The 12,469-nt window shown below is 36.4% G+C and overlaps 1 protein-coding gene across 1 annotated transcript; it reads right to left on the reverse strand.

Moving 5' to 3' along the window:
- Window positions 1-83: 83 nt before the first annotated feature.
- Window positions 84-10,452, reverse strand: LOC110918571 (centromere/kinetochore protein zw10 homolog). The gene is made up of 14 exons (XM_022162869.2): window positions 9,824-10,452; window positions 8,509-8,649; window positions 8,192-8,365; window positions 7,918-8,079; window positions 7,578-7,805; window positions 7,367-7,492; window positions 5,129-5,221; window positions 3,185-3,280; window positions 2,965-3,090; window positions 2,312-2,389; window positions 2,078-2,236; window positions 1,581-1,731; window positions 923-1,005; window positions 84-817 (listed from the first exon to the last, which is right to left on the reverse strand). The coding sequence occupies exons 1-14, from the start codon at window positions 10,379-10,381 to the stop codon at window positions 734-736; spliced, it is 2,259 nt and encodes a 752-aa protein (XP_022018561.1). The 5' UTR covers window positions 10,382-10,452; the 3' UTR covers window positions 84-733.
- Between the last annotated feature and the right edge of the window lie 2,017 nt (window positions 10,453-12,469).

The raw sequence follows: 12,469 nt of genomic DNA on the forward strand, positions 1-12,469 counted from the left end.
GAATTAACGATAAAATAATGCTAATTTAAAGGATTACACTTGCTTTTAATCGAGTTTTTTGTCGTATTTTTAAATCATTGATAAGCGACAGCTCACTGTCAATTTTTAAATTATTAAAAAGGAGACATTATTTGAAGTGCAAGGTTCTATACAACCAATAAAAAATTCAAGCGAATGCAAAAAAAAAGAGAAAAGTTGTAAAATATAGAAGTAACAAAAAGAGAGGCCCAAAGTCCACCTGGTCTCACTCAACCCTGAAACCACTAAACCACCCAAACTGAACTGTTAAAACATGAAACAGCGATAACCGGCTACGTCGGCCAACCCAACCAACCAACATGGCCGGTTTGGTTTGTCTTTTTCCGTAACCGTAGTCCAAAAAGTTGGTCAAAACAGCTGAACCAGCCTGTGAACCCTAGCCCAGCCCAGCCCACTCCATTACAGTCCAGCTCTATACAAGAGGCTTGGCCCAAAATTACAACAATGAAAAATGCCATAATAAGAGAAACTTGGTTCTTTGATTGCAGTAATGCTATATAACTATTTACAGTAAAGGAAAACTTTTTTTCTCTTTTGTAACACGTGCCGGGCTGGGCCAAGCAAAAAACCTAACCTAGAAGTAATGCGGGCCGGGCCGGGCATGGCTAAGTTATGGATCATAGTCTTCCCTTTTTCCATCATAATTAGGCATGCCTGATCATTTTCAAAAGCTTATTATGAGTCTATGACACTCCTAAAACTTGATATTTTCGATTCTCCACAAGCATTCTTTCCTCAGGGGCGAATCTGTAAATATTGCTCTGATAAAGTCTTTCACCTGCAAGATTCATGCATAACAAACTCTCTCATCAGTCATCACCCATAACAAATGTATGAATAAAAAATCATATAACTTTTAGCAAGATTTAAGAAATCAGAATACCTCAGACGAAGTATAACCGCACTTGGCCAGTTCGCCGCTTTCCCAAGATGCAGTTATCGACTTCAGCGGCATGTCCAACATATCTGTTGAGATTTATAAAAACAATAAAAGTAAATAATAAGAGCAAAATGACTTAGGTGGTTTTATGCACTGATGTTCACTCTTTAAACCAAACCTGTTTATTTACTAGCTGTTATCCATTTAGAATAAAACGCTATTTTCGTCCCTGAGGGTTGGCCAGTTTCGTCCAAAGGTTTGTTTTTTCGCATCTGGGTCCAAAAGGTTTGAAATCTTGCCATTTTCATCCGGCTCGCACACTCCATCCATTTTTCTCTGTTAAGTCAGGTATTTTCGTCTTTTTTGTTAACTTAAAGGGCAATTCGGTCCTTTTCAGGGGTATTCGGTCTTTTTACATAGAGTGAAAAGGACCGAATTGCCGTTTAAGTTAACAAAAAAGACGGATATGCCCCTGACTCAACAGAGAAAAATGGATGGAGTTAACGAGCCGGATGAAAATGGCAAGATTTCAACTTTTTGGACCCAGATGCGGAAAAACAAACCTTTGGACAAAAGTTGCAGAGCTGGCCAAATCTCAGGGACGAAAATGGCATTTTTACTCAACCATTTATAAGTAAGTAAACAGTTGGACAATGCATACCTGCCAATACCCGTAATTGAGGAAGTGACGGAATTAAATCGTCAATAGAGCTGGATAACGCTTCTTGTGGTTTTGTTGTTTGATTAATACCAACCAAAGACTCCAATAAAGATGAAAGGTTTTCCAGCAACATATGAATTAACCTTTGAATCTGATAAAATAAAAATACAAACAATTTAGTGCAGCCTCACTTTCTTATGCTATAACTGTCACATCAAATACAATATATGCAAAAAAAAAAAACTGATGTCAAATATAAAAAAAAACATACATTTGTTTCAAAATTTGAAATAATGAGATGTGCCATGTTAGCAATTTTTTTTAACATTCAACCTGTTGGGTCAAAATTGCCAGGTCTATGTGATACTAAATGATAAATAAGATGTGCCATGTTAGCAATTTTTTAACATTCAGCAAAAGATAGCATAAAGTTCGTTGGTATTGTACAGTGTCCATTAAATAAATTAATAAATAAAAGTTACTTAAACAAAATGCACCTGTAATGTTTCTTCTGCTGCAATATCATCTAATTGAAGTATGTCTTTAGTCATTCTAGAACATACAGCCTCCACAACAGTGCACATGCTTCGTTTGTATGTTAGCGGTAGCAATAACGGCTCCCAAATTATGCGCACTTTCTCAAGGATAAAAGCCACCTGTACAATTTATATAAGAGGACAATTTGGGAATTTCACATATAAACAAAGATGAACTGATTCTTAATTTCTTACCTGATCGATACTGAATTTTGCAGATTCGTATCGTTTTGGTTGATGGGTATTTTGAAATCCATCTGCACCGTCAATCGCCTGGTGACAGGTTTCACAGTAATGGATATTTAAATAATAATAATATAATAATAATAATAATAATAATCTTAAATTACAACTCAAAATCACTGTAGCGTCCGTCAAATCGGTGCTACAGTGATTTTGCTACCTTTTCAAGTTTCAAATTCACCTCTTACACTACAAATAATATACACCTTTAAGCAAATAGTTTTATTTTCCTCTTACAACTTCCGTTCATTACTTTTTTTAAAACAAAATACGCGATATAAAAACATCGGTACCAGTATTGGTGCTATTAGAACCGTTACTATTCGTTTACTATGGTTTTTGATCGATGTAAAACACGTGTCGACGGTCTTTTGGACTTATCACGACTTTATTTTTTAAGTTTTTTTATTTCGGTTGCTATATCGGGTGCCGGTACTGTATCAATACCATAATGAACCGAACCATAATCGACCGGATTCCCGCCATTAACGTTATTTTTACCACTGCGTCTACGTTTCCATTTAAAATTTATTAAAAATCGGGTGGCCCCGCCCCACTAGTTAACATTTAGTTATAAATACGATTTATCGGATAGGTAAAATTACCTCCATTAAATTATGCTTAACGAGTTGTATTTGTCTTTGTAATATCTCTTCTGCCATGAGCTTGTATCGTATACCTAAATCGATAAACACAGCTCCCTTCACGGAAGTTGGAAAATCTGACTGATACTGAAAATTAACATGAAAAGGTTACGATATAAATTTACCACTGAAGTTATCCAAAAATCACACAAGTTTAACGGTATATGTTTATAAATTGTACCTCAAATTTAAGGCCAAGGATCTCTTGTGATAGGAAGAGGCAATCGTTATGAATTAGAACAGCAACCTGGTTGATACCATCCAGCTGTCTTTCTAGCTTTATATCACAAAATGATAGATTATAAGACTAATATATAATCACACTCACACATATTACACATATATACACACACTACAAAATGATTCTACATAGATTATAAGACTAATATATAATATATAATTACACTCACACATATTACACATATATACACACACTTGACACTACAAAATGATTCTACATAGGAAAGCTGGTTTAAAAGTAATCGTGCCTGAAGCGTTTTCCCTTCGCCTCACGAGGCGTACACCTCAAGGTGAACCGAGGCGTAAGCCCGAGGCATAATTAAAAATATATATATAAAATTATAAATTATATATTATATTAAAAAAATACAACTAATTTCATCATCAGATTCATCAAAAACATAAAAAACACACGTTAAAAAGACATGAAATGTAAAAAATTGACAAAAAAAGTCTAAAACGTAAAAACCCCCTAAGGCGCCACCTCATACTAGTTTTTTGGGCACCTCGCCTCGAGGCGTGCGCCTCGGCCGTTTTTTAAACTAGAGATAATTTCATAAATACCCTTACAAACATTCAATATATCATATATGCCCATGTAAAACTAAAAATATCATATATACCCTTGACGAGATGCGTTAAAACAATAAAATGCAGTAACTGTTTAGGATTTGTGATTATATAATGCATTCAGGGGCGGACTTACCCCTAGCCCAAGGTGGGCGGGTGCACCCCCAGGAAAAAAAAATTTAGTGCTATTTTCCGTTGAAAATCCCATCCGCACCCCTTGGATTTTTTCGTCCGCACCCCTTAGAATTTTTTCATCCGCACCCCTTAGAATTTTTCGTCCACAGACCTTAGGTAAAAAATGTTATCGATTTATATTTTAATTTTTTTTAGTAAACTCTAATTAAAAAAAACTACCTAAATTATATAAACTTATACTACCCAACTTAACCCAAATACCCAATACCTTAACCCACTATTTCATTAAACATAATTAGCCCACTAATTACTAGCCCATTAACCAAACTCAACCTAAGTTCAAACTATAATAATTAAAACAAGCCCAATAGTCCTTTAGAATTCCTCCCGCCCTCCCTCTCTTGGGTCGTCTCCTGCCAGCGATCATCGAACACAACAGCAACCATAACAGCACGTCATCAGCAGCCGCGAACCACCGCCGTCCGACACCAAAGGGTAACAAAATTCTTAAATAGGTTTGAAATTTCATGTGTTTTGACGTTGTTTATGGTTGTTTAGATGATTTTTAGGGTGATTACACACGATTTCTAGGGTTGAAAATTAAAATTGAAACATTATGTTATGGAGCGATGAACTTATGGATCAATTTGTTTGTGATAGGAACCATGAGTAGGGACGTTATGGCGCGATTTCTTTTGTTTTACATGACCCGACCCGACCCGAACCGATCCGATAGGAACCGATTTTTTACTTATATAACTAGGGGCCTAAAATTTTTAAAAATGTTCCGCATCCCCATGGAAAAATTCCTGGGTCCGCCACTGAATGCATTTAGTTGGTTTGATCCGATGTGATAACTGATAAACCTCCGAAGTAGGATTTGTGATTATATAATGCATTTAGTTGGTTTGATCCGATGTGATAACTGATAAACCTCCGAAGTGTTGAAAAAGTGTCGTCAAAGAGGGAGACGATTTGGTTTCTTCAACACGTAAAAACGGATCATCCAATACAAAGGGGTAGAATTTTCATTAAGTAAAAAAACATTAAACATGGATATATATGATATTTTTCAAGTTTACAATTACAAGGGTATATAATTATATATGGAATTAATCCTTTAAACTATTAGCTATATACACACACATATCAATTAAATTAAAATGTGTACTACACAAACCTTGACTGGAATAACAGCTTCGTATAGAAGTAAAGCATCCCTAGCAGCATGGCAAAACTCTAACGCAACGGTCGGGGATGACAAACAAACATCCTGAAAATACATACTCGGTATAAAAATTATTGCTCAAAAAGTGCACTACTATTACCATGCATGAAACAAGGTCTTTTAGAGAACCATCTAATACACCAAATTCCAAAATGTAAGTTTCACCTTTAGTCCTTGTAAGTAAGAACAAATATATATTTTTCCACTATATACAAGTAGGCAAAAGATCAAATACAAATAATCTTAACATACTAAACATACAAATTGAAGGAAAACCCAAAAAGACAAGGTGGCATTTTTGTAATTACCACCAACTATCAAAGTTACAACCAAAAATACCTAAAAAAACACAAATTTTTTTTTAACATTTTTTATTAAAAAAATCGCTACATTTCGTTAGCAAAAAAAAAAAAAATATTTTTTTTTTTTTTTTGCTGCTACTAAAAGTAGCGATTTTTTAATAAAAAATGTTAAAAAAAAAATAAAATAATTTGTGTGTTTTTTTTTATTTTTTAGATTTTTTTAGGTTTTTTAGGGGTTTAGTTTTTAGCATTTTAGCTTGGGTGGGGGGGGGGGGTTAGGTTTTTTTTAGGTTTTTGGGGGTGGGGGGGGGGTTAGGTTTTTTTAGGTTTTTGGGGGTGGGGGGGGGGGGGTTAGGTTTTTTTTAGGTTTTTGGGGGGTGGGGGGGGGGGGTGGGGGGTTTAGGTTTTTTTTGGGGGTGGGGGGAGTGGTTAGGTTTTTTTAGGTATATTTGTAGAGTAACTTTGATAGTTATTGATAATTACAAAAATGCCACCTTGTCTTTTTGAGTTTTCCTTCAATTTGTATGTTTAGTATGTTAAGATTATTTGTACAAGAACTTTACCCTATACAAGTAACCTTGGTTTTAAAATGCACGATGCATTTTAATCCCAACAGCTGACGCGCAATGCATGATGCGCGCGCATCACGTATGCGAGGCGTTTGTTATTTGAAAATTTGAAAAATTATTTATAAAGTAAATTTTAACTTGTTAACTTTAAACACTAAAAATTTAGAGATTAAAACAAATAGATATTAAAATAATAGCTCTATTACCATCAAAGAAGTTCAATATAACCAAAATAAGTCTTGAACTCTTATGTGTACAAGTAGTCTATGCAAAAGGTACAAGTAATCTATGTAGAAGCACACTTAACAACTTCATCAGCTCTTTGGACAATTTTACTCTATATCATAGTTATCAAATGCGCTAGGCGCACTCTAGGCGCATAGGCCTCGCCTGTCGCCTAGGCGAGAAGCGCAAAAACAACGCGAGTCTGAGAAAAATAAAGCGCAAGCAAATAAAAACATAAAAAAATAATTTATGTATTGAAAAAAACACTTTCTTAAAATTCCTAAAGTATTCAAATACCATAATCCTTATAATAAAACCAAAATCATTATGAATCACCAAAATATCCCAAAACCAAATTGTTCAAGCTTGAAAACAAATAAAGTTCAAAAAGTAAATTAAATCATAAATAATTTATATGAAGAAATGAGAATGGTTGAATATACTGCATAATCCTCATAAGGTCAAAATATACCTGTAGTATTGTATGTTTTTCCGACAAAAAAAGGCAGAAGATTATGAAAGTTGTTTTATCAGATTAGGTTCTTATTTGAATAACAAGATATGATATCTCTAACTTTTTTAAATTTCAAATATATTTTTTTAAAGATGTATAAGATTTGATTTGATGAGATATGATTTCCAAAAAATAGATAAATACCTATAAATATCATCTGGTATATGTATAAGAGATAGGATTTCAAAAAAAAAAAAAGAAAAAATTCACGTGGCTTTTTTTACCTAGGAGGGAAAAGCGCATACAGGTCGACTCGCCCAGAAATATCGCCTAGGCGGGAAAAGCGATCGCTTTTGATAACTATGCTCTATAGCGGCCAATTTCAGAAAAAAATGCGCGCATCAGGAGCGCATTATGAGATTTAGAGCGTATCATCCTCGCATTATATAATCGCAGCGCATCGCATCACCTGATGCATCTCATCAGCACATCGCGCATTATGCGTTCCTGGTGCGCGCATTCTAAAACAAAGCAAGTAACTTTCTATAGCAGGTAAAACATTAAGTAGCAACCCGCCATGTCACCACCAATTTATTTACTATAGAAGATTGCTTGCATGCACTAGTTTAACAGCACCAACCTTTAGTGTTTGATGCACAAGTTCCAATAGCTGCAAAGCCGTTTCGGATACTGAACACCTCTCAGACGAGAAAAGCAAGTCTACATTCCCACCATTTTTAATATCTTCACTTTTTCTTGTATACTCCTGTGAATAAACCGTCATTTAATCAACATTTATACAATCATATTTTAAGCTGGAATTAAAATACAATCTTATAAAGTAACCTCACCTTGGGAAGTTTAAAGTTGGAATGTAGAAGAAGATCTCTAGCTGTTGCTAAGATCTCAACCTTCTTCCTTGTTGCAAAGTGGACTTCAACGTTATCCGTAAAATTGGTCAACCTTTCGTCTTTCTCAGAGGATATGAACATAACTTCTTTAAGAGATGTTTCAAACTCGGATGTGAGTTGTCTTATTGTTTGGAAGTCGGAAAGTTTGGACGCATCGTCAGGAACAATCTGGAATCACCAAACATTAAAAAATTATTTCATATGGTATGTCAGTAAGTCGTCGGTTCATGAAAATTATTGCATATGATAGGTAATAAGAAATACATAAAAAGAAACAAACCTTGGAAAGGAAGTTTGAAATAATCAGTTCTGACATGTGGGGCCATGTCAATCTTCCAAATAATTGCATCCACGAGGAATTTTGAAAGCAAATATAGTTGAAAATAAACTGAATGACCACACTAATTCCAGAATATATATTTTCAGCATCCATGTTCTCGACCTGCAAACATAGAATATTAAGACACTATGAAAAGGTAATCTAAAAGGTACTCGTACATTCAAGAGCTCTGTACGTTAAGCCATAAATATGAAGGCAGAAGCAACTTAAATACCTGAGTACCGGTCAGTGGGGTTATTCTCAAAACCGCCTCAGTTATATCTCCTGAATCTAGTCTCTGTTCTTCTACAGAAAAACTATGAGATATTGATCCCACTGCAGGCGTTATTACATGTCTGGTCATCAAATCCGCCACTTTCGCAAGCCCATAATCTAAAATACCAACCACCTACACAAGAAAGTACAATGAAGCATAATGGAGTTTAGCTACCCCTATATAACTATATTTCAACAAGTAGAATCATATTTATTTACACAAAACTAGATATAAATAGGTGATGCTGAAAGGAATAAAGCAATATATGAGCTTACATGCATTGCTTTCAAAACAGTACAAAGTTCGATCCCTTGAATATCATCATTCATAGACATATTGTTCTTAACATAAACAGAGTTGGTTTGTGGATCAAATTTCACTGCCTTCTCAACGAACTTGACTAGCACCTGTTGTATCTACAAACACAAATCCAGTTGCAAACATTCACTTACAACCATATATTTGTGAAACAAAGAAATTGATAATATTTAATTAGAGATCAAGATTGTCAATTCAGTTTCCATAATGTCAATTTACACAAATCCGTCTCTTCACAGTTTTATGCGTTTGCATATTAATACAATATATATATATATCACTTTATTCTCAATGAATTTGACTAGCACCTCTTGTATCTACAATTACGAATCCAGTTGCAACTATTCACTTGCAACTATGACACATGTTTGTGCAATAGAGAATCTTACAACGCCCAATAAGAGATCAAAATGCTCAATTCAGTTTTCTTATTGTCAATTTACTCAACTCAGTCTCTTCATAATTCTATACATTTGCAAATTAATACAATTCAAATATCACTGCATTCTCAATGAACTTGACTAGCACCTCTTGTATCTACAAATAGTCAAATACAAATCCAATTGCAAACATTCACTTACAACTACATCATATATTTGCGAAATAAGAAAATTTATAATATTGTCAAATTATAGATCAAGACGCTCAATTCAGTTTTCTCGATGCCATTTTACTCAATTCAGTCTCTTCACAGTTCTATGCATTTTCAAATTAAACAATTCAAATATCACGGCATATCTTAATGAACTTGACTATCATCTGTTGTATCTACAAACACAAATCCAGCTGCAAACATTCACTTACAACTACATCATATATTTGCGATATAAAGAAAAATATTATATCCGATTAGAGATCATGATGCCCAATTCACTTTTCTCGATGCCATTATACTCAATTCAGTCTCTTCACAGTTCTATGCATTTACAAATTTATACAATTCAAATACTACGGCCTGGCCTTCTCAATGAACTTAACTAGCACCTGTCGTATCTACAACCACAAATCCAGTTGCAAACATTCACATCAACCTCCTCAATTCAGTCTCTTCAAAGTTTTATGCATTTCAAACTAACACAATTCATGACCTCTTCAATCTGTCCATTTCTTCCTCAACAAACATACAGCTACAACTATGTCATTTATTTGTGAAATATTATAATACCTAACTAGAGACATAGATGCTCCATTAAGTTTTCCTAATATCAATTTACTCAATTCAATCTCTTCATAGCTCTCTATACATTTAAAAAAAAAAACACAATTTATTACCTCTTCAAAGCACTCTGTCCATTTCTTCCTCAACAAGCCAAACACAACCGGCTCACTTTCCTCCGTACAATCCTCCGTCACACGTAACGCCACCTTCAACTCCGTCAACACCTCCGCCGCCTCAAAAACTTTTCCGGCGACCAAATCATCCTCCACAACACTCAACTCACGGCTCAATTTCACAACAACCTCCACTAAACCTAAAGCATCCTTCTTCTCCTTCAATTCACCACATTTTGACCTAATTTCATCAACCGTTTCCTTAACTTGCACATCGATCGGTTTCCGATCCGACGATAAGAGGTTAACGAGGTTAGAAACTTGATCGGAAAGTTGTTCGGAGTTAACGACGGCATCGGAGCAGCGAGAAAATAGGTTAGAAAACTCGTCGTTGTGAGAGAGTATGTAGTTGTGGACTTTGGACTTGATGTCGAGTGATCGGACTTGAAGACGGTCGATTAAGAGGCGGAGATCGGGAGCGGAGAGTGGCGATGAGTCGTCGAGATCGTGTGACGAGAGCAGATCACGAACGTTGATTGAATTGAAGAGCACATCCATTGGTAGACAACGGTGGTTGAGACGGTGGTGTTGCTAATGTGCGCCGTGAGGTCATCAAAATATCATTATACGAGTGAAAAATAAGAGCCCAGCCCATTTGGATATTTATTATTAACTTGTAATGGGCCGTTGCTATTTATCTCCTACCGGGTTAAAGTCAATTGTATTCTAGGTCCATTGTGAACCTTTACGATTCTCTTATGTTTTGACTTTTGCTTTTGTTTAAATTTTATTTTGAGAAAAATGCCCGGATAGTCCTTGTAGTTTCGTCTTTTTTCACCTATAGTCCCCAACTTTCTAAAATTACCTGAATAGTCCTCAAGTTTTCAATTTTTGTTCCCGGATAGTCCCTGGGTCTAACTTCAGTTTGTTTTCCCTGTTAAGTGGGTGTGAAATGACCAATTTACCCTTAATGTACAAACAAAACAATTAATATGTTAATTCAGGTGGGGCCCGCATGGTTTATTATAAACATATCCCTTCTTTCTCTCTCTCGTTCACTATACCCACCAGCACCCACCAATACCCTCCACCGGAGAACCACCACCACCACCGCCGCTGCCGCCTACCGCCTCCAATCATTGCCTCTTCAGCCAATCAACCACCACTTAATCCGCCACCATCCACAGACCGGAAAAAACATGACACTGCTCAAGAAAAAACATGACCGGAAACAGAATTCCGGCACTCACTCCTCCCAATCTCCACCACACTTTTCACACAGTTCACACACTCGCCACCACCCAAATCACCTTCACACTGTCCCAACACATAAACCCCCTAATACGCACCAGCATAATACCCCTTCCCATTCGAAACCCCTTTCGGTACCAACGACAACGCCGCCTCTAACCTCTCATCAAATCCGGACCCATCAACCCGACCCGAACTGCACTTTTTATACAACAACTCCGTCGGCGCCGCCTACTGGAACCCGAAAACCTCGTACCGCATGTAGCACCCGACAAGATGTGCTCGAGCCGCAATGGTGTCTTTGTTGCAGACGTGTTGAATGGTGTCGGGGAGTTTTTGGACGCAGGTGTTGCAGTCGGTGTTGGAGAGGTCGTCGCGACACTGGTAGAGGCCGGTGATGGAGGTGGTGGTGGGTTGGTCGGTTGTTCCGACGGTGACTTATTTTTCCGGTGATGCAAGGGTGCAGGTCAGCAGGTGGTTATTGGTGTTTTTCCGGTGATGCAGGTCAGCAGGTGGTTATTGTTATGGTGGTTGTTTATAAGGGGTGAATTGGAGCCAAGGGTGCAGGTTGTCAGTGGTTTGATTGATTGTTGCAGGTTGCCTGTCACCGGTTGTTGATGGTGGTTTAATTGTTGTTATTTGAAGAGGATATGGTGGTTGAAGAGTATGATTGGGACGGTGGGTCTGAGATTAGAGAGAAAGAGGGAGAAAGTGGGAGAAAAAGGGTTGGGTAGATGATGGGCCCCTTCTTTATTAGTTTTTTTAATAGTAAGGGCATTATAGTCATTTTACACCAACTTAACTGAGAAAAGTAAACTCCATCCACGCCAGGGACTATCCGGGAACAAAAATTGAAAACTTGGGGACTATTCAGGTAATTTTGGAAAGTTGGGGACTATAGATGAAAAAAGGCGAAACCACAGGGACTATCCGAACATTTTTCTCTTTTATTTTGGTGATTGATTTTTTTTGTTTTTCTTGTTGTTTATCAACCAACCCAACAGAATAGTCCTGTCCGTTACCCAAGGATCTAAAAGACTATAACCGGTTGGGTAGTTAGTTCACTTTTACTGTTTTACATGCCAGGTATGTAAGATTTTTGTTTGCCAATAAGCAGGGAGTTTTTTCCTAAACTAGTGTGCTTATAAAAAATATTTACCTTTTTGGATACTTTGAAAAATATTTACTAATACGAGTGTTCTAAGTGACCCAGGTTCAATTCCTTCCATCCCCATTAATTTATGCGGCACTTGGTGATGATAGGAGACTAGGGGTGACTGCTAGTTTGATCCTTGAACTAAGCGGGTTTGACTTCACTACACTGTCGTGTCTTCGGACCAGTATTCACGGGTTTGAATGTTGTTTTTTTATGAGAAAGGATACGAGAAGTTTGTT

The sequence above is a fragment of the Helianthus annuus genome, chromosome 16 (assembly GCF_002127325.2).
Source record: "Helianthus annuus cultivar XRQ/B chromosome 16, HanXRQr2.0-SUNRISE, whole genome shotgun sequence".
NCBI lineage: Eukaryota > Viridiplantae > Streptophyta > Magnoliopsida > Asterales > Asteraceae > Helianthus > Helianthus annuus.

Coding starts and splice junctions, on each gene's coding strand:
- LOC110918571 (XM_022162869.2), bottom strand. CDS start 10,381: ATGGATGTGCTCTTCAATTCAATCAACGTTCGTGATCTGCTCTCGTCA. Junction 8,366..8,508: donor CTGTTTTGAAAGCAATGCAT/GTAAGCTCATAT, acceptor TTTCTTGTGTAG/GTGGTTGGTATTTTAGATTA. Junction 2,390..2,964: donor TTAAGCATAATTTAATGGAG/GTAATTTTACCT, acceptor ACCTGTCACCAG/GCGATTGACGGTGCAGATGG.